Source organism: Carcharhinus amblyrhynchos, unplaced genomic scaffold, assembly GCF_965287045.1.
Source record: "Carcharhinus amblyrhynchos unplaced genomic scaffold, sCarAmb.v2.hapA scaffold_38, whole genome shotgun sequence".
NCBI classification, from domain to species: Eukaryota; Metazoa; Chordata; class Chondrichthyes; order Carcharhiniformes; family Carcharhinidae; genus Carcharhinus; species Carcharhinus amblyrhynchos.
In genome coordinates this window covers 10,549,322-10,570,915 of record NW_027649779.1, presented here as the reverse complement: position 1 = coordinate 10,570,915, position 21,594 = coordinate 10,549,322, and the positions used below count along the sequence as shown (strand labels likewise).

Below are 21,594 nucleotides of genomic sequence, written 5' to 3'. Positions count from 1 at the left end.
TTCCTGGTGTCCATCCCCTAGACTTCACCGATCACATCTGGATTGAAAGCAATGAGGATGATAACAGCAACATCTGGACAACCGCTTCCACATTCATCGTCCTGTTCTTCCTGAGCATGTCCTACAGCACTGCCATCACTCTGGTGAAGGTGAGATGATTCAACTCACTCACATTTCACACTGGCAGAATGTATTTGAAACCTCTCTCAATGTTTCACTGATTAAAAAAAACTCCAACATTAATGTCCCGCATCATAAACATTTGCTTCAATATTGTATCTTTCTTTTACAGATCAAGTAATGAGCTGAATTTTGAACGCAGTAGATTTACCACAGATTATCAAAATCTCTGGATGACACAGATACACTATCTGCTCTCAGTGACTATCAGTAAAAAAAATTCTCAGCTTGTCATTCTGAATCTGTAATTGAGGTAATGATAGACATTATTTCAGTTTCCAGTGTGAAATGTACGAGGCATTTTTGTTAGAATGTAATTGTGGTTAATAGTTTAAATATCATGTATAATTAAGAAACTTTTCTCATTCCTCATTCGCATCTGATAATTCCTCTTTCTATTAAGATCCTGTTTTCTCTTTCTGGTGTATGTACCAGATGTACAAATATTGATAGATTCCCTGTGCATGTGTCCTGTTCTCAATGTGAAGCTCGATCGTTATGTTCACTTTTCCAGCTTAAAACAAATGTCGCTGTAAAATATTCTCTGAATTTTTAAAATAAATATTGAATGAAATTTTAACCAACTCTGGCTTGGATTAATTCCTTTCTCTTCAAAACCCATCAACTCCGCCCCATTTTCTGTATTATACAGTTTCCCCTCTTTCCCAGGCAGGGATTTTTCCCAGTCAAGTGTGGGATGTGGTTGAACTCAAGACCCTTCAGTGAAAGAGCCACTCTGCCACCCAGTGACCCATCCGTTTAAATACACATTCATCTCTGCCTTTTCGTGATAAAATCCAGAGACGTGAGTGAATAATGCGGAGAACCGCGGCGATTTCACGCATAAACTGGTCTGTCACTGACGAGTTTCAGGTAATCCTAAACAGCAAAATGTCATCTTCATTCGAGGCCAATGCAGGACAGTGTGTGACAGAAGATAGTTTTCTATGCACTGCCTCTTAAAAAAAAAGTTATCAGTGTCACCATAGGGTGGGTTACCAGACTGTATCTCTCTTTATATCATCCGATGAAATACTTCCCAGACAGGCAAACCACAAGCTGGATAGAGGAGACATACAGAACAGATATACAAATCATGACGTGAAACAAAGAAATTGAGGTGTATTTCACTTAAACACATCATCGATTACAAATTTCCAAATTATGACTAATGTTGTGGGTAATTTGACAATTTGAGATAGTCTTCAACTAGAGGCAATATAAAACTCATGAGACAGATATCTCTGTGTGAGGGGGTAACATTAATTGAAAACAAAAGCAAAATATACAGCTACTGGGAGATCACCAAAAGGGTTAAGTGGCTCTGGAATAGGGCCACGGGAATATTTTGTTATTCATTGTTACGGGATGTAGGCGTCACTTGCTGGGCCAGCATTTCTTGCCCATCCCTAACTGCCCTCCATTTCAGAGGGTATTTGAGAATCAACCACATTGCTGTCAGTCTGGAGTTCACATGTAGATCAGGCCAGGTAAAGACAGCAGCTTTCCTTTTCTAAAGGACGTTACTGAATCAAATGGGTTTTTACCACAATTGACAATGGTTAAGGTTTGTCAGACTTTTAATTCCAGATTTTAATTGAACACAAATTTCACCATCGACTGTGGTGGGATTCGAACCTGGGTCCCCAGAGCCTTACCCTGAGCACAGTGATAATTCCACTGGGTCACTGCCTCCCCTATTGATCCAATTGTTATTGTTTATCTCAGGGTGCAGGAACAACAGAATCCAGCTTTGTGGGTCACACATGAAGTCGTCTATGTTTCAGCAGGCTGTAATACTGATTAAATCCCTTCCCACACATGGAGCAGTTGAACGGTTTCGACCCAGTGTGAACTCGCTGATGTCTCTGCAGGCGGGATGGATCAGTGAATCCCTTCCCACACAGGGAACAGGTGAACGGTTCTGTCGCAGTGTGAGCTCGCTGGTGTTTCAGCATATAGGATGAATCAGTGAATCCCTTCCCACACACAGAGCAGGTGAACGGTTTCTCCCCGGTGTGAATGCGTTGGTGCCTCAGCAGGCCAGATGACTGAGCGAATCTCTTTCCACACACAGAGCACAGGAACGGTCTCTCCCCGGTGTGAATGCGTTTGTGTTTCAGCAGATCATCACTTCTTTTAAAGCTCTTACTGCATTCTGAGCATTGAAAAGGTCTCTTATCAGAGTGAATGTGTTGGTGTTGATTGCAGTAGGAAAACTGAGCAAATCTTTTGCCACAAATGGAACAGGAGAATGGCTTCTCCCCTGTGTGAGTGCGGCGGTGTCTCCGGAGGCTGGATGACTCTGTGAAAGCCTTCCCACACACGGAGCAGATGAATGCCCTCTCCGCGGTGTGAATACGCCGGTGACTTAGCAGATGCTGTAAAGAAGGAAACGCTTTCCCACACACAGGGCAAACGTACAGCCTCTCCCCAGTGTGAGTGCCCTGGTGTATCAGCAGACTAATCCTCCTTTTGAAGGTCTTCTCACATTTAAAGCATTTAAAATGTCTCTTCTGAAAATGAACCTGTTGGTGAACGGTGCAGTGGGAGGACTGAGTGAATCTCTTCCCACACTGGGAGCAGCTGAATGGCCTGTCCTTGGTGTGAACTTGTTGGTGCTCAGTGAGATGCACTGAGTCACTGAACGACTCCCCACAGTGGGAGCAGCTGAATGGTCTCTCGTGTGTGTGAAGGAGCTGGTGCTCTGCGAGGCGGGAGGATTGAGTGAACCTCTTCCCGCAGTGGGAGCAGCTGAAAGGTCTCTCGGCAGTGTGAAGGAGCTGCTGTTGGGCCTGTTCCTCAGAGGTTTCAATGCTTTCCCCAGAATCAGAGCTTTGAAGAGGCTTCTGAATAATGTGGTTGAGTTGGTGAGCCAGCAGGTTGGACGAACACATGAATTTCTTCCCACACACGGAGCAGGTGAATGAACTCTCACTATTGCGAGCTCGCTGTCGTGTCAGCATGTTTTCCAGCTGTATCAATCCCTTCCCACAGGAGGAGAAAGGAAACAGATTCTCACCAGTTTCCAACTGAGATGGTCAATTAAATCCCCTCAGATGTACAAATCCCAATGAACTGCTTTACTCTGTCTGACATGAGATTTCTTTGTCCAGACTGCAAATCCCCCTCTTCTATTTCCTGTAAAATTAGTTTACAAAGAATTACATGACTGGCACAGTGGCAAAGTGGTTAGTACTCCTGCCTCACAGTGCCAGAGACTTGGGTTCGATTCCAGCCTTGGTTACCTGTCTGTGTGGAGTTTATACATTCTCCACTTGTCTGGGTGGGTTTCCTCCGGGTGCTCCAGTTTTCTCCCACAGTCCAAAGATATTCAGGTTAGGTGAATTGACCATGTTAAATTATCCATTTTTTTCCCCCCAGGATGTGTAGGTTAGGGAGATTAGTGGGGTAAATAATTTGGGTTATGTTGTTAATGCTATTTTTGGAGCTCCGCTCCTCAAAAGTGGAAGTAGACCTTGATTTCAAATGGATATATCTCTTGGGGCTAAGGGGATTTAATGGTGGGGGGTGGATTAGGAATTGAATCTGAGGATCAGCCATGACCATAATGAATGGCAGGGAATGCTCAAAGGGCTGAATGGCCTACTTCCGTTTCTATTTTCTATCTATGTTTCTATGTAAACATAAACAGTCTGGGGCAGAAGTGTAACCAAAACAACCATAAGACATAGGAGCAGAATTAGGCCACTCGGCCCATCGAGTCTACTCCACCATTCAGGCATGGCTGATATTTTTCTCATTCCCATTCTCCTATCTTTTCCCCATAACCCCCTGATCCCCTTATTAATCAAGACCCTATCTATCTCTGTCTTAAAGACACTCAATGACCCGGCCTTCTCTGCAGCAAAGAGTTCCACACATTTCCCACTCTCTGGCTGAAGAAATTTCTCCTCATCTCTGTTTTAAAGGATTGTCCCTTTAGCCTGAGGTTGTGCCCTCTCTGGCTCTAGTTTTTCCTACTAGTGGAAACATCCTCTCCATGTCCACTCTATCCAGGGCCTCACAGTATCCTGTAAGTTTCAATAAGATTCCCCCCTCATCCTTCTAAACTCCAACGAGTACAATGCCGTATATCTGATTCAGGTAACTATACAGTGATGCAACCACTCATACTGAATATGTACATGACCCATAAACTTCTCCCGGCTGCAAATGTCAGGTGCAGCCTGGGAGTGGGTGAAGCTGTTTGAAAACCTGTTGCTCATGGCCCAGTGCATCCCGAGCACTAGGACCCGGTGGGAGCAGAAACACAAAGACCCACCCACTCATGGTTGCGTCACCAAGACACCAGCGCATGCGCTCTGCTCCTTGCTCAATCAAGATGGCGGCCGTTAACCTGAGATTCGTCTCCGAAAAAAGACCGGAAGCTGCAAACACGGGACCTACGGGCTCATATTCGAGGTTTGAGGCCTTCACCAGATATTTAGAAACCCTCTACGTCCATCCGCAGGTTCCATTGCTCCCTCTATGTTTCCCCATCCTTACCGGCTGCTGATGAGACAGAAAAACTTCGCTCCGAATGCGGTCACCCACACTGCGCGTGCCACAAACGCCGTTGCTGACTGCGCACGCGCACATCACCCCTACAGTGAACTCCAGCCCCGCCCCCTCATTCACTCCGATTGGTTGGAGGACCAGCCGCTCTCGCTCGGTCCTCCAGCCCTGCCCCCTCTTCCTATTGGTCCGCATTTGCCGTCAATCAGTTCCCTGGGCATTGTGATGTGGAGCATGCGCAGTGTCAGTGGTGCTGGTTTGTCCCGGAGAAGCGGAGTCAGCGTTAGGCGGTGGCTGGGCGGGTCTGGAAACACTTTGTGGATCCGCTTCAGAATCATTGTCAGCCCCCTGGCTTGTAGCTGCGGGGCCTCTCCCTCCCGGGAACAGACCCAGGTTAACGGCCCCATTTTGGCTCAGCCACTGGAGGATGGTTCACATCAGAGGATGGGGGAGGGGGTCAGTAAACAAGAGGTTTCACTTTGGCCTCAAATCAATGAGGACTCTGATCTCTGGGAAGGAAACCCTGGGAGGATTCACAAACACCCACTGGAGGACCCAACACCCCCATAAGCCCCATTGGTTTTATTGTCAGTCTGCAGACAGGAGCTGGAGAACTGAACCCATGATGTGGATGTGCCGGCGTTGGACTGGGGTAAACACAGTAAAAAGTCTGACAACACCAGGTTTTAGTCCAACCGATTTATTTGACAGTAAACTCACAAGCTTTCGAGGGGACTCCCTCTTCGTCAGGTGAATGGAGAGTTCTGGCCTCAGACAGAGCATATAAAGCACAGACAGTTTAGAGATTACTGATTAGAATGCAAATCTTTACACCTAATCTGCTGTTCAAGTCTTAAAGTGGCTGACAATGTGTGTGGAAGGAGCACTGATCACAGGTTAAAGAGATGTGTATTGTCTCCAGACAGCACAGTGACTGAGGTTTTGCAAACCCAGGCAAGTCATGGGGGTTACAGATAGTGCGACATGAACCCAAGATCCCTGTTGAGACCGTCCTCATGTGTGTGGAACTTAGCTATCAGTCTCTGCTCAGCGACTCTGCGCTATTGTGTGTCGTGAAGGCCGCCTTGGAGAACGCTTACCCGAAGGTCAGAGGCTGAATGCCCGTGACCACTGAAGTGTTCGCCAACAGGAAGGGAACAGTCTTGTCTGGTGATTGTCGAGCGATGTTCATTCATCCGTTGTCGTTGTCGTAGCGTACATTGGGGAGACCATGTAAAATAAAACCCTGGGAAATAGCCTCCAAGAATCCACCCTATCTATTCCTCTCAACATTTTATAAACCTCTATCAGGTCGCCTCTCAACCTTCGTCTCTCCAGGGAGAAGAGTCCCTGCTCCCTCAACCTATCTTCATAAGGCATGCCTCCCAATCCAGGCAACGTCCTTGTAAATCTCCTCTGCACCCTCTCAATAGCTTCTACATCCTTCCTGTACTGAGGCAACCAGAACTGCGCACAGTACTCCAAGTGGGGTCTGACAAGGGTCTTATAAAGTTACAGCATTACCTCCCGAATCCTAAACTCAATCCCTCGATTAATGAAGGCCAGTACACCATATGCCTTCTTGACCACATCCTCCACCTGCGAGGCCGATTTAAGAGTCCTATGGACCCGGCCCCCAAGATCCTTCTGCTCTTCAACACAGCTAAGACTCCTACCCTTGATATTGTACTCCTGCATCCCATTGGACCTGCCAAAATGGACCACTACACATTTATCCGCATTGAAGTCCTTGTTTTCCTTTTTTTTGCTTCCAGACAGAGCTGTCCTTTATTCTGCCATTAACACTTACTCTGGACCAATGCTTTGTGTCTTTATTACAACTATTACCTCTCCCTTCGCCTTTTGTTCTAGGACATTTTTGTCATTTAATCTCACCCGCTCTCTAACCAATGCCTGATTTTCCCTCTCGTTCTCCCTGACCCTCCCTTCTTTCTTACCAGCATCAAACCCATCCCATTTCCCCCTCTCGTTCTGAGGTCGAGTTACGTTGGGCGTGAAACATTAACTCGGTTTCGCTCTCCACTGTTGCTGCCAGACTTGCTGCATTTTTCCGGTTCTTTCTGTATTTATTTTTGATCTAGCTGTAGTTGAGGGGAAGAGACTATTTACTAACCCGGGAAAAAAACAAATGTCCTTCATCAGCTTTTGTAGATCATTTCAGTGGGAAATGTGCTCTCCCAGGTTCAAAGAGCATCAGCCCACTGGGAGCAAAGTCATGAGAGCGGCCAGTCCAGCAGAAAGAAACCCTCGCCAGTGACCTACTGTCAGAATGAATAAATTGCAGACCTTGCTATAATTCAGAGCAGAAACAATAACAGCAGAATCCAACTCCTGTTATCGCTCGTGAACTCGCTGGTGTCTCTGCAGAGAGGATGAAACAGTGAATCTCTTCCCACACACCGAGCAGGTGAACGGTCTCTCCCCGGTGTGAACTCGCTGGTGTCTCTGCAGGTTGGACGCTGTTCTAAACCTCTTTGAGCAGCGAGAGCAGCCGAAGGGTCTCTCCTCGGTGTGAACGCGCTGGTGGACCATCAGTTCCTGAGAGCTTTTGAAATCCCTCCCGCAGTCAGAGCATTTAAAGGGTCTGTCCTGAGTGTGAGTGACTGTGTGCGTCGACAGGGCAGATGACTGAGTGAAGCCCTTCCCACACACACAGCAGATAAATGGTTTCTCCCCGGTGTGAGTGCGCTGGTGTACCTGCAAGTGCGAGGACGTTCTAAACCTCTTTCTGCAGTGACAGCAGCTGAACGGTCTGTCCCCGGTGTGAATGCGCTTGTGGACCCTCAGATCTGAGGCGTGTTTGAAGGCACTCCCACACTCAGAGCATTTAAAGTTTCTCTCATTGGTGTGAATGACTTTGTGACTAAGCAGGTGGGATAACTGAGTAAATCCCATCCCACAGTCAGAGCAGGTGAACGGTCTCTCCCCGGTGTGAACTCGCTGGTGTGTCTGCAGGTTGGACGATGTTCTGAATCTCTTGGCGCAGTGAGAGCAGCCGAACGGTCTCTCCTCAGTGTGAGTGCGCTGGTGGGACACCAGCTCTCCAGAGCTTTTGAAACCACTCCCACAGTCAGAACATTTAAAGGGTCTCTCGTTGGTGTGAGTGACATTGTGACTCAGCAGGTGGGATAACTGAGTGAATCCCTTCCCACAGTCAGAGCAGGTGAACGGCCTCTCCCCAGTGTGAACTCGCTGGTGTCTCCGCAGATTAGGTAAGTCAGTGTATCCCTTCCCACACACAGGGCAGGTGAACGGCCTCTCCCCAGAGTGACTGCGCTGATGAACTTCCAGCCGAGATGGGACCATGAATCCCTTCCCACAGTCCCCACATTTCCACGGTTTCTCCATGGTGCGGGTGTGACTCTCCAATCAGTTAAATCTCACACACAACACGGCTACAATCTCTCCCCACTGTGAACGCTGCCATGTATTTTCAGACTCTGGAACACACTCACTCAGGTGTGTGTCTTGGTACATTTCCAGTTGCGCTGATACTTAAAATCTCCACAAACAGGCAGCTCAGAGAAACATTTCTCCTTCTAGATTTAAAGGCCGACGATATTGAGGTTCCAATGGATGGAGTGATTCTGTCAGATATTGATGGGACGTTTGGTTTGAGATTTCTGTCTGTAAATCTGTACCTTCAAATATCCTGTAAAAGGAGTTTACAAAAGTGATCGGTGTTATTACGGAATAGAAATCCAGAACAGACAATTCTAGTTTCTGTAGAACATTCTTTTCCTCTCTCATTCCCCAAAAGCTGTGAATGTCCATCCCACACACTCTCCCTCCACTCTCACTCTGCTGTATCTAATATTCACCCTCCCAATTCTCCTGAAGGTGCTGATTGACAGATCCATGCTCACTGCTTCCTGTCCTGGACACACACAGCTGAAAATCTCCATGCAGGCTGCCAGACAGATCTATGCCCATACGACTGGACTAACAATGTGTGGAATATACACACTGGACTCACTTCCTTTCCCTTCAGCGGCTAAGGACAAACAAGTTACCAGGGCCCAGTGAACTGCACACTAGGCTTTTATAGGAGGTTGCTGAAGAGATGGTGGATACTTTGGTTAAAATTTTTTGTAACGTGTTAAATTCTGGGGGGGTATCAGAAGATTGGAAAACAGCCAACGTGACACCTTTGTTCAAAGAGGGAGAAAGGCAGAAGGGAGTGAACTATAAACCAGTTTATAAAATCATAGAATCTACTGCACATTTGGCCCATCAAGCCTGCACTGACAACAATCCCATCCAGGTTTGATTCCCGCAACCCCAAGTATTTACCCTCCTAATGTGTCGACAGTAAGGCACAATTCATCACGGCCAATCAATCTAACCCGCATTTCTTTGGAATGAGGTAGGAAATCAGAGCACCCAGAGAAAACCCACGCAGGCATGGGGAGAACATGCAAACTCCACAGGTCCCTGGCGCTGTGGGGCAGCAGTGCCAACCACTGTGCCAACAAGCCATCCTGTGCTGCCCCATTTAAGTTAGCAGCGGTTTTATGAAAGTTTGACAAATTTGCTCAACTTCTTTGAGGATGCAAGAGGTCAAGTAAATGGAGAGTAATCTATAGATGTGTATTTAAATAGGTTGGCACAGTGGTTAACACTGCTGCCTCACAGTGCCTGGGACAAGGGTTCAATTCCAGCCTTGGGTCGCTGTCTGTGTGGAGTCTGCACATTCTCCCCATGTCTGTGTGGGTTTCCACCAAGTGCTCCCGTTCAGGTTGATTGGCCACACTAAATTAGCCCTTAGATTTAGAATTGGGGGATTAGTGGGGAAAAAGTGTAGGGTGATGAGATTCGGGACTGGGAAAGATGCTCTGTTCATGAGTCAGTGCAGACGAGATGAGCCAAACAGCCTCCTACTGCACTCTAGGGATTCTATGATTTCCAAAGGGCATTTGTCAAAATGCCACATAAGAGGCTGGTGCATTAAGTAAAGGCCAATGGAATTGGTGCAAATGTGTTAACATGGATTGAAAACTGGCTGTCACATAGAAAACAGGGAGTTGGCACCAACGGGTCACTTTCAGAGTGGAAACCTGGAGAAGGAATAGAATGATACAAAGATAGGTGAATGGACATGTTATGATGAGGATATTTTGATTCTGCAGTGGGATATGGATAGATTGGGTGATGAAAACCTGGCAAACGGACTTCAATGTGGGGAAGTGTGAGGTCATGTATTTCAGTAGGAAGAATCAAAATGGAGATTATCTACGTGGGGAGACACTGCAGGGTGAGTGAAATACAGAGGGATCGAAGTGTTCTTGTGCACGAACCACAAAAAGCTACCAGCCAAGTCCCACAATCACTAAAAAGGAAAATGGAATTTTGACCTTTATTGCAAAGGATTGGAGTTTAAAAACAGGGAGGTTTTGTGGCAACTGCACAGGGAATACTGCGTACAGTTTTGATCCCCCTTAAACAAGGATTATAGTAATATTAGAAGTCGTCCAACGGAGGATCACCAGGCTAATTCCTGGGATGAGCGGGTTGTCCTATTAAGAGCAAATAAATTGTCTATTTATTCCTTGAAGCTTTGAAGATAAAGAGGTGACTTTATTGAAACATATAAGATCCTGAGGGAGCTTGACAGGGTAGACGATGAGATATTTTCAGATAGCCCCGAATAAGATAAAGAGTCAGTCATTTAAAATTGAGGTGTGTAGAAACTTCTTCTTGCATCCCTGGTATTCTCTGCCCCAGAGGGGTTGTGGAGGCTGGATCATTAGGAGTGGAGGTGGATAAATAGTTGATAAGCCTTTTCCTCGATCACTGGGAAAAGGCAAGGAGTTGAAGGCCGTATGGTTCAGCCAATGATCGGATTGAGTGGCTGGACAGGCTTGAAGGGCCTGGTGGCCATTCCTGCTTCTATTACTCCTAATGAATGGAAAGGGGGGAGAAAAGAAAGTGTTTTACTCACAGATGTTGGAGAGAGGAGGAAGTCTGACTCAGTCTGAAGCTCAATCTTTATTCAGAGAGAGCAGCACCTTTCCTGTGCAGGAATAAGCAGCTCAACAAGCTCACTGACCAACTTCCGCATTCAGACAATGGCGGAGCTTTGATTGGCTGGAGGACCAGATTCCTTCCGGTCCTCCAGCTTTTCCCATTGGTCAGAAGGATTGAGAGACAGCGATCGCAGCACAGTCCTTCCGGTCCTCCAGAGTTCCCATTGGCCAATCCACCCGCAGACAGACAATGGGAGGCGGAGGCCTACTTTGGGGGGGCGGGGCGTGACATGCCGTCCCAGTCGCGCTGAGCTGCTGTCCAATGGGAAAGGCTGGAAGACAATGGTCAGGGCGCCGGTGCCGCCCCACGGCCGCACATGCGCATTCACTCCAAAAACCCGCACTTGCGCATTCACTCCAAAAATCCGCACATGCGAAGTCACGCCAAACACCCGCACATGCGCACCTTTGATTCACTGCCCCCTCACCAGCTCTGGCCAATGGGAAGAATTGGAGGACCGGAAGGCCGCTGTTCTTCCAGCCAATCAGAGCGTGGGTTTTTGGGTGAATGAAGATGGGGCAACAGACAGATTGAAAATTCTTCCTGTTTCCAACATCTGAGAATAAAACACTGAGATCCGACACCTGTCCTGGTTCATTCGCCAGCACCAGGTCAAGTACAGCCTCTCCTCTCGTAGGCTTATCCGCGTACTGTGTCAGGAAACCCTCCTGAACACACCTAACAAACTCCTCCCCATCCAAACCCCTTACCCTAGGGATATTCCAGTCGATGTTTGGGAAATTAAAGTCTCCCATCACGACAACTCTGTTATTACTACATCTCTCTAGGATCTGTTTCCCTATCTGCACCTCAACTTCCCTGTCACTATTGGGCAGCCTTTAGAAAACACACACCAACTTATCGACCTTTTGCTGCTCCTAACTTCCACCCACAGAGACTCCGTAGACAGTCCCTCCACGGCATCCTCCTTCTCTGCAGCCATGACACTGTTCCTGATCAACAGTGCCACTCCACCACCTCTTTTGCCCCCAACCCTGTCCTTCCTGAAGCATCTGAATCCTGGCACCTTAATACCCAGTCCTGTCCCTGAGATATCCAAGTCTCTGTAATGGCCACCACATCACATTCCCAAGCAGCAATCCACGCCCTAAGCTCATCTACCTTATTTACTACACTCCTGGCGTTAAAATAGACACACCTCAGCCCCTCGGTCTGGACATTTCTCTTCTCCATCACCCGTCTAACCTCCCTCTCATACTGTCTACAGTCCTTCCCTACTCGGGAGCTAACCTCCTCGCTCTCAGTCTCCTCATCTCTAATCCCTCCCCGCAACCATTCTAGTTTAAAGCCCCCCCAGTAGCCCTAGCCAGTCTTCCCACCAAGATATTAGTCCCCCTGGGATTCAAGTGCCACCCGTCTTTACTGTACAGGTCACACCTGCCCCTAAAGAGGTCCCAATGATCCAGGAACCGGAATCCCTGCCCCCTGCTCCAGTCCCTCAGCCACGCATTCACCCTCCACCTCATTCCATTCCTGCTCTCACTCTGTGGCACAGGCAGCAATCCTGAGATTATTACCTTCGCGTTCCTCTTTCTCAGCTGTCTACCCAATTCCCTATAATCCCTGTTCGTGACCCCTTCCCTCTTCCTGCCTATGTCAGCAGTACCTGTATAAACCACAACCTCCGGCTCCTCACCCTCCCCTTTCAAGATGTCTGGGAAGCGTCCAGACACATCCTGGATCCCAGCTCCAGGGAGGCAAACCACCATCCGTGACTCCCGTCTGCATCCGCAAAAACGCCTGTCTGATCCCCTCACTATGGAGTCCCCTATTAACACTGCCTTGCTGCTCTTTTCCTTACTTTTTTGGAGTACTGGGTCGGGCTCGGCTCCAGAGACCTGGCCACTGCTTCCTCCCCCAGGTGAGCTGTCCCCCCCAGCATTACTCAGACAGGAGTACTTATTTTAGAGGGGGACATCCACCGGCGTGCTCTCCATCACGTGAGCTTTCCCCTTCCTAACCGTTACCCATTTGCCTTCTTCCCGTTGCCCCGCTGTGACCAGTTGCCGGTAGCTCCTGTCAATTTACCTCCTCATTCTCTCTAATGAGACGAAAGTCCTCGAGCTGCATTTCCAGTTCCTTTACCAGGTCCTGTAGGGACTGCAGCTCCACACACCGAGCACACGTATGGATGTCTGGGAGACCAGGAGTCTCCAGGACCTCCCACATGTTGCATTGGGAGCAACATACTGGCCTCACACTCATACTTGTCCTTTTTAGAAATACAGAGAAAAAAGTAATTTAAAAAACTTATAAACTTACCTTGCCACACCCTTTTCGCTTAGGCCCTCTGAGTCAAAGCCCTTCCAGCTCACACAAAAACAAGCTTTCCTGCTCTCACTCCGAGCCTCTCTCTCTCTTTTTTTAGGTTAGAGGAGGTGGGAGGGTGGGATACTCTACCTGTGTGGAGTATCGGGATTCCTCGCCGTTCCAATTTACGGTAAGGAAAAAGAAACTACCCAAGACTCTTTGCAAACTGCTTCCAGTTTCCGGAATAAAATTTTTTAAAAAATGAGCAAAGTAAGTTTTAAAAATCACACTAACTTATGCTCAAGCTCTCCTCTTACAAATCTTTTCCTCTCTTCAGTGCTCCCAAGGATCAGTGAGGATTGTGAATATATTGTCCTGGACAATAATTGGGATAACTCAGCTTGGGTGTGGTTGAATGGAATATATCAATCTGGTATCGACCTACAGTTAGTGAAAGTCTGGAACGTGTAGCTGGAAATCACTCCCTAACAGCACTGTGGGTGTATTTACAGGCATTGTAGCAGTTCAGGAAGGCAGTAAGAAATCTGACAACACCAGGTTTTAGTCCAACCGATTTATTTGATAGGAAACTCACAAGCTTTCGAGGTTTCCCTCTTCGTCAGGTGAATGGAGAGTTCTGGCCTCAGACAGAGCATATAAAGCACAGACAGTTTACAGATTACTGATTAGAATGCGAATCTTTACACCTAACCTGCTGTTCAAGACTTAAAGTGGCCGACAATGTGAGTGGAAGGAGCACTGAGCACAGGTTAAAGAGATGTGTATTGTCTCCAGACAGCACAGTGAGTGAGGTTTTGCAAACCCAAGCAAGTCACGGGGGTTACAGATAGTGCGACATGAACCCAAGATCCCTGTTGAGACCGTCCTCATGTGTGCGGAACTTGGCTATCAGTCTCTGCTCAGCGACTCTGCGCTGTCGTGTGTCATGAAGGCCGGGCATTCGGCGTCTGATCTTCAGGTAGACATTCTCCAAGGCGGCCTTCACGACACACGATAGCGCAGAGTCGCTGAGCAGAGACTGATAGCCAAGTTCTGCACACATGAGGACGGTCTCAACAGGGATCTTGGGTTCATGTCGCACTATCTGTAACCCCCGTGACTTGCCTGGGTTTGCAAAACCTCACTCACTGTGCTGTCTGGAGACAATATTGAATGGCGGGGCAGGCTCGAAGGGCTGGATGGCCTACTCCTGCTCCTATTTCTTATGTTCTTATGTTCTTATGTAATACACATCCCTTTAACCTGTGATCAGTGCTCCTTCCACTCACATTGTCGGCCACTTTTAGACTTGAACAGCAGGTTAGGTGTAAGGATTCGCATTCTAATCAGTAATCTCTAAACTGTCTGTGCTTTATATGCTCTGTCTGAGGCCAGAACTCTCCATTCACCTGACGAAGAGGGAAACCTCGAAAGCTTGTGAGTTTACTATCAAATAAATCGGTTGGACTTAAACCTGGTGTTGTCAGACTTTTTACTGCGTTTACCCCAGTCCAACGCCGGCGTCTCCACATCAGGTCACGTCGCCAGGGATTCCCTGACTGACAAGGAATATCGAGGCTCCGCTCAGATAAAAGGGGAAACATACGTTGGGTTTAGACGAACAGGGACAAGTGAATCACTCCATGTGATTACAAAGTGTAAGGGAACACTTCAGAGGGCAGTCAGGAGGGAGAAAAGAGGGTATGATATGGATCTGGCAGATAAGATTAAAGAAAATCCCAAGAGGCTCTGTAGCTATATTAAGATTAAAAGTGTGGCTACAGAGAGAATAGATCTCCTTAAAAATCAGCGTGGCCATCTGTGTGTGGAACCACAGGAGATCGCTGAGTTTTTAAATGAATATTTCTCCTCCTTGTTGACTGAGGAGAGTATCATAGGTGCTAAAGGAATAAGAGGTTATGTACTGGGCCACACACCTATTACTTATATGTATTACAGGGGATGGATAGGGTAGAGGTAGAGAGATTCTTCCCACTCAGAAAGGATAGCAAGACTGGAGGGCACAGCCTCAAAATGAGTTGGGGGGGGGACCAGTTTAGATCAGAGTCAAGAAGGAACTTCTTCACTCAAAGTGTGGTGAATCTCTGGAATTCTCTGCCCGTTGAAGTAAGAACATAAGAAATAGGAGCAGGAGTAGGCCATCTAGCCCTTCGAGCCTGCCCCGCCATTCAATAAGATCATGGCTGATCTGAAGTGGATCAGTTCCACTTTCCCGCTTTCTCCCCATAACCCTTAATTCCCCTGGCTATCAGAAATCTATCCACCTGTGACTTAAATATATTTAGCGAGGTAGCCTCCACCACTTCAACGGGCAGAGAATTCTAGAGATTCACCACCCTTTGAGTGAAGAAGTTCCTCCTCAACTCTGATCTAAATTTATCTTGAGGCTGTGCCCTCTAGTCCTGCTGTCCTTTCTGAGCAGGAAGAACCTCTCCACCTCTATCCTATCCATCTCTTTCATCATCTTACACGTCTCAATGAGATCTCCCCTCATCCTTCTAAACTCTAACGAGTACAAGCCCAGTGTATTCAGCCTCTCCTCATAGCTCAACCCCCTCAACTCCGGTATCAGCCTAGTGAACCTCCTCTGCACTCCCACCAAGGCCAAAATATCCTTGCGCAAGTGCGGCGACCAAAACTGCACACAGTACTCCAGCTGCGGCCTCACCAGTGCCCTGTACTGTTGCAGCATGACCTCCCTACTTTTATATTCTATCCCCCTCGCTATGAAGGCCAGCATCCCATTTGCCTTCCTGACCACCTGCAGCACCTGTAGGCTGGGTTTTTGCGACTCATGCACAAGGACCCCCAGGTCCCTCTGCACCGTCGCCTGCTACAGCTTTTTGCCCTGTAAGTAGTAGTCCTTCCTACTATTATTCCTACCAAAGTGGATAACCTCACACTTGCCAACATTGTATTCCATCTGCCAAGTGGTGGAGGCTACCTCACTGAATATATTTAAGTTCCGGGTAGATAGGTTTCTGATAGACAAGGGAATTAAGGGGAGAAAGCGGGAAAGTGGAACTGATCCACTTCAGATCAGCCATGATCTTATTGAATGGCGGGGCAGGCTCGAAGGGCTAGATGGCCTACTCCTGCTCCTATTTCTTATGTACTTTTGTACTTAGAACAAAGAACAACACAGCCCAGGAAACAGCCCCTTCAGCCCAACGAGCCCACGCCGCCCATTTTAACATTGTGAGTCCCCTCTTCCACCCATGACCCTTGTCTATGCTTATGGCACTTCACATTGGAAACCAGATTGAGGGGAGACTAATTTAGGGACAATTTGTTACACCAATCAGCCTAAGGGCATATCTTTGGGGTGTGGGAGGAAACCAGAGCACCCGGAGAAAACCCATGCAGTGGAGATATACTCGTGGAGAAATCTTCAACCTTAAAGTGCATTAAGGTAAATAAATCCCCTGGGCCTAATTAAAGTGTATTCTCAGATCTTTTGAGAGGTTAGGGAAGAAATTGCAGAGGCCCTTCAAGAGAGATTTGCTTCTTTCTTTCCACTGGCAAAGTTGTGGAAGATTGAAGTGTGGCAGATCTTGTTCCGTTGTTTAAGGAGTAAAGAGAAGTCTGGTGACTGTAGGCCGCTGAGCCTCACATCAGTGCTGGATAAGTTACTGGAGGGAATTCTGAGGCGCAGGTTCAGAGCTTGGCCTGGACCAGTTGGCCCAAGGGGCTGTTTCTGTGCTTTATTGCTCTATGGCCAGTGCTCCATTTGTTATCGGTCTTTATACTTCGAGCTAGCTTTCCCTCATACTCTCATTTTTCCTCCCTTGTCATTCTTTTCCTCATTCTTGGCCATTTTAAATATTCTGACCAATTGGCTGACCTGCCAGTCACCATCGTATGTGTCAGAATGGGCCAAGACTGAGGCAGCTGTGTTATATATATTTAAGAACATAAGAAATGGGAGCAGGAGTAGGCCATCTAGACCTTCCAGCCTGCCCTGCCATTCAGTAAGATCATGACTTTAAAAAAGCTTTATTTAGAAAAGAGAATAGGCCAACGTTTGGAGCGTCAGAGTTCTCCACAGATGCTGTTAGACCTGCTGAGATTTTCCAGCATTTTCTGTTTTTGTTTCGCAGTATTTTGCCTTTAAATGTATTTATATATCCTTGTGGACTGTGTTAACAAATGAATTGTTACTAACTGATATATAAAGCATTATGGGATGTAGCTGGCTTGAGCACATTCCTATTTAGTCATTAAAGACACAATCATGGGGCATTAAACTTGCCGAGCAGAGCCTCTCATATCAGCACACATACTTGTGAGACTGCTACAAGTACAGACAAGTCAGAGATAAGAGTGTCCTGAGAGATTTATTCTGAAGGTTCAGGGATGGTTGGTCAGATGTAGTAATTCTCATTCCCCAAAAGCTGTGAATCCCTGTCTTACACACTCTCCCTCTATGCTGCATCTAATATTCTCTCTCCCAATTCCCCTGAAGGTGCTTATTGAAAGATCTCTGTCCTGGACACACACACACAGAGCTGACAGTCTCCATTCAGGCTGCCAGACAGATCTCTGTCCTGGACACACACACAGAGCTGACAGTCTCCATTCAGGCTGCCAGACAGATCTCTGTATGAATGAATGGAGTAACAATGTGCGGAATGTGCTGACTGGAGGGGAATGAATGAATGGGCGGGGGCGGGGCTCCGGAGACGTCACCGCTGGAGCAGACTGATTGGCTGATTCAGGCTGGTTACATAAGCAGAACACTTTGCGCATTGGACACCAGCTGGCGGGTCAAAACCACACGTGGGCTCGGGTTCCGCCCCCCCCATTGTCTGCGTGCAGGGACATTGACCAATGGGAACGCCTGGAGGACCGGATGAGGCGCTGGTCCTCCAACCAATCAGAGTCTGAGATTTGGCTGAATGGAGCTTCCTGTATTGTGGCCCAGCATTGCTGCTGTTCCTCCCTCTGTCTGAATGAAGACAGATTAATATTGTCCTGGAACTACCTTAGATATTTCCAGGCATTAATCTCCTGCCTATCAGAGTCATTAATCGTTTGGATTTCTCTTCCACAGGGATCAGTGGAGGCTGAGGCTCATTGAATATATCCCAGGGTGAGTTAGACTGATTTTTGATTTGAGTCAAGAGTTATGGGGAACAGCTAGGAAAGTGGAGAGAAAATTAAGGTAAAGAGGGATTTCCTCACTCAAGGATATGGTGAAGTTTTGGACCACAAAAGCCCTCAGTCATCAAACAATTTCAAGCCGGGGATTGATAAGATTTTGAGATATCGAAGACACTGGCGCATCGAGGAATCTGGGGGATAGCGTGGGAAATGTGGCGATCGGCCAATTCTCAATCAATGGTTGTGGCAATCTGATGGGCTGAATGGCCCAACTTGTTGCTTCTATTGCTTACGATTTCTGTGTGCTGGAGTGGAGACAGTGAGCGTGGATCTGTCAATTGGCCTCAATCAGTATCTTCTGGAGAATTGGGAGGGTGAATATCAGAGTGAGAATGGAGGGAGAGTGCTTGTGGGACGGAGATTTACAGCTTTTGGGGAATGAGAGAGGAAAGAATGTTCCGTGGAAACTAGAATTTTCTGTTCCGAATTTCTGTTCTGACACTGATGACTTTTTTTCAACTCATTTTACAGGATATTGAGAGAGGAATCGTGGGCAGAATTCTCAAAAGTCACATCGAGACGTGACAGAGTCACATTCCTTGGGACCTGAATTGGCCTTTGAATGCAGGAGGAGAAATGGCTGTCCAGTCTGTTGATTTGAAAAGATTTCAAACATCAGTGTGACTGGAAAAGCACCAACCGTGTTCCAGTGCACTGACTAAAGCGCTTTAACCAGTTACAAAGCCTGAATAGATATCACAGCTGGGAGAAACTGTACTTGTGCTCTGTATGTGGACGAGGCTACAACTGAGGCAAGATCACATGCACCATGGAGAAACCATGGAAATGTGCAGACTGTGGGAAGAGATACGGAGTCCCATCTAAGCTGGAAATACATAAGCGCAGCCACACTGGGGAGAGGCCATTCATCTGCTCTCAGTGTAAGAAGGGATTCAACCAGTCATCCAGCCTCCAGAGACACCAGCGAGTTCACACTGGGGAGAGACCATTTACTTGCTCTCAGTGTGGGGAGGGATTCATTCAGTTATCCAGCCTGCAGACACACCAGCGAGTTCACACTGGGGAGAGGCCGTTCGCCTGCTCTCAGTGTGGGAGGGGATTCACTCGGTTATCCCACCTGCAAAGACACCAGCGAGTTCACACTGGGGAGAGACCGTTCACCTGCTCGCAGTGTGGGGAGGGATTCACTTGGTCAGCCCATCTGCAGAGACACCAGCGGATTCACACCGGGGAGAGGCCGTTCACCTGCTCGCAGTGTGGGAAAGAATTCACTCAGTCATCCCACCTGCAGAGACACCAGCGGATTCACACCGGGGAGAGGCCTTTCACCTGCCCGCAGTGTGGGGAGAAATTCACGCAGTCATCCCACCTGCAGACACACCAGCGACGTCACACTGGGGAGAGACCATTCACGTGCACCCAGTGTGGGAAGGGATTCAGAGTTTCATCCCAGCTGCTGAGACACCAGCGAATTCATGAGTGATTCCAGGGGTTGGATTCTGCTGTTACTGTTTCAGCTCTCAGTTATATCCAGGACTGTATTTTGTTCATTCTCACAGCTGGTCAATGGGGAGGGTTTCTTTCTGCTGGACTGGCCGGTCTCAGCCTCCAGTGGGCTGATTCTCTTTGAGTCTTGTTGCGAATACTTTGTTTTAAATTTCACAAGGATCACAGAGTGACAGGGTGTTAGGACGTTCAGGGATATTTAATGAGCATTTCTGTTTGAAATCTCCCCCCCCCCACAAATATCCATCGAATTTCCTTTAATTGTTTAGTGTGTCCATTTCCTCCACCCTCGGAGGCAGCAAGTTCCAAGTCATTACCATTCGCTGCATTGAAATATTCTTCCTCACATTCCTCCCCCTACATCTCTGACCAGAAAGTTTAAATCTCTGTCCCCTTCGTCCCTGTCCCATCAGCGAATGGGAACAGCTTTTCTTTGTCCACCTTATCTAAACCTGTCAGAATCTTGTCCACCTCGTTCAAATCTCCCCTCAACCTCCTTTGCTCCAAGGGGAACAACCCCAGCCTGACATCGACAATAAAGAGCAAACTAACAGAATATGTTAGTACCTGAAATCAAATGGGAATGTTTAATTTCTGTTTTAAAGATATTGTGAATATATTGTCCTGGACAATAATTGGGATAACTCAGCTTGGGTGTGGTTGAATGGAATATATCAATCTGGTATCCACCTACAGTTAGTGAAAGTCTGGAACGTGTAGCTGGAAATCACTCCCTAACAGCACTGTGGGTGTATTTACAGGCATTGTAGCAGTTCAGGAAGGCAGTGTTGGGGTTGACCATGGCCGAGGCAGCTACATACAGACACATATTCTGTTATAATGGAAGGAGTGCAGATTGAATGTGAGGCATTATGGGACTGGACTGTCTTGACCACATTCCTGTGACAGCTCAGTTTCTGCAATTACTGATCATTAAAGCTGCTGAGCAGGGCCCCCAGGGAGGACCTGGTGAGAATATTTACTCAGAATGAATTAGAATTAAACTTCTTCCAGTTTAGTGGCTGAGAACCTGAATCTGTTAAAAGGGGGTCTGACCAATCCAGAAACAGCAGTAGGTAGTTAGTTCAGAAGTTAAGAAGCGTTCTCAGGCATCAGATCAATTATTTTATTACAAATTTGTGAGGGATTTGTGACCTGACAGTCAGTGAAGTGACTCCGAGTAACACTGGACTGAAAAGCGGACCCTCTGAGAGATTCTAATCCTATCATTAGATGGAACAAGAAAAAGTTTGAGTTATAATAAAGGAGAATTAAGCATTTTGTATCTTATTTTAATTGAGGAATTGTGACCTTGTAGTGCTTTGTAGCTTAAAGAAGCTAGAGCCGTGAGAGAGAATGATGAGGATTCATGGTTTGATATTTACGAGCTGTGAAACCCTGTATGTTTTGTTTGTTTATGTGGATGTTTGTAGATGGGTTTTATCATTGTTTTGGGCTACCTTTGTTAAGGTTTATCTTTCTGGGGATTTAACCTTGTGTCTTTAATTGAAAGTATTTCTAGAAGTTTAAAAACAGAACCACAAGAACGCTTAAGGAATTAATTTTGGTCATTCTTATAAAGCACATGCTAAGTTTCTCTGCTCATGTATGGATGATATTTGTGGGTTCAATGCTTCAAGCTTTGAGGATTTCTGTCTGTGATTTAAATCAAACAGATTTCCAAAACAAAGTATAATTAATAATAAAGCTTTTTACTTCAAAAGTTATCAGCCTGGAGCCATATTTACTGAGCTGGTTCCAGGGTGTGTTACTAAACATGTGGGAATTTTAATCCGGATACAATTCATACATGTGAGAATGAGAGTTTTAATTTGTCGTGGTTATTTAAAATTTGGGAGATGTGAAATAATTCTGACCAATCCTGTGTTGTATCGGAGTTGAGAGACTGAGTAAGAACATCAGAAC

General features: G+C 46.9%; 2 protein-coding genes and 1 long non-coding RNA gene across 3 annotated transcripts in view; 1 reads left to right on the top strand and 2 right to left on the bottom strand.

Annotated features, from left to right (window-relative positions):
• LOC145362483 (uncharacterized) overlaps window positions 1-21,594 on the top strand; it is a 204,576-nt gene that overhangs the window by 11,603 nt on the left and 171,379 nt on the right. The window contains 1 exon segment of the mRNA XM_080218496.1: window positions 19,048-19,482. Within this exon segment, the coding sequence (XP_080074622.1) occupies window positions 19,048-19,482 (435 nt within the window).
• LOC145362544 (uncharacterized) overlaps window positions 1-21,594 on the bottom strand; it is a 538,269-nt gene that overhangs the window by 486,248 nt on the left and 30,427 nt on the right. The window lies entirely within an intron of this gene.
• LOC145362330 (uncharacterized) lies at window positions 1,737-12,476 on the bottom strand. Its single transcript, XM_080218405.1, has 5 exons — window positions 12,404-12,476; window positions 8,361-8,371; window positions 7,061-7,947; window positions 4,690-4,738; window positions 1,737-3,212 (listed from the first exon to the last, which is right to left on the bottom strand). Exons 1-5 carry the CDS (start codon window positions 12,474-12,476, stop codon window positions 1,941-1,943), a joined length of 2,292 nt encoding a protein of 763 aa, XP_080074531.1. The 3' UTR covers window positions 1,737-1,940.

Excerpts from the sequence above, each read along its gene's own strand:
- LOC145362330 (XM_080218405.1), bottom strand. The coding sequence starts at position 12,476 with ATGGTGGTTTGCCTCCCTGGAGCTGGGATCCAGGATGTGTCTGGACGC. Across the intron at positions 4,739-7,060 it reads AGACACCAGCGAGTTCACGA|TGTGGGTGACCGCATTCGGA; the intron begins GCGATAACAGGA and ends TGGCACGCGCAG. Across the intron at positions 3,213-4,689 it reads TTCTGTCTCATCAGCAGCCG|TTGGAAACTGGTGAGAATCT; the intron begins GTAAGGATGGGG and ends TGACCATCTCAG.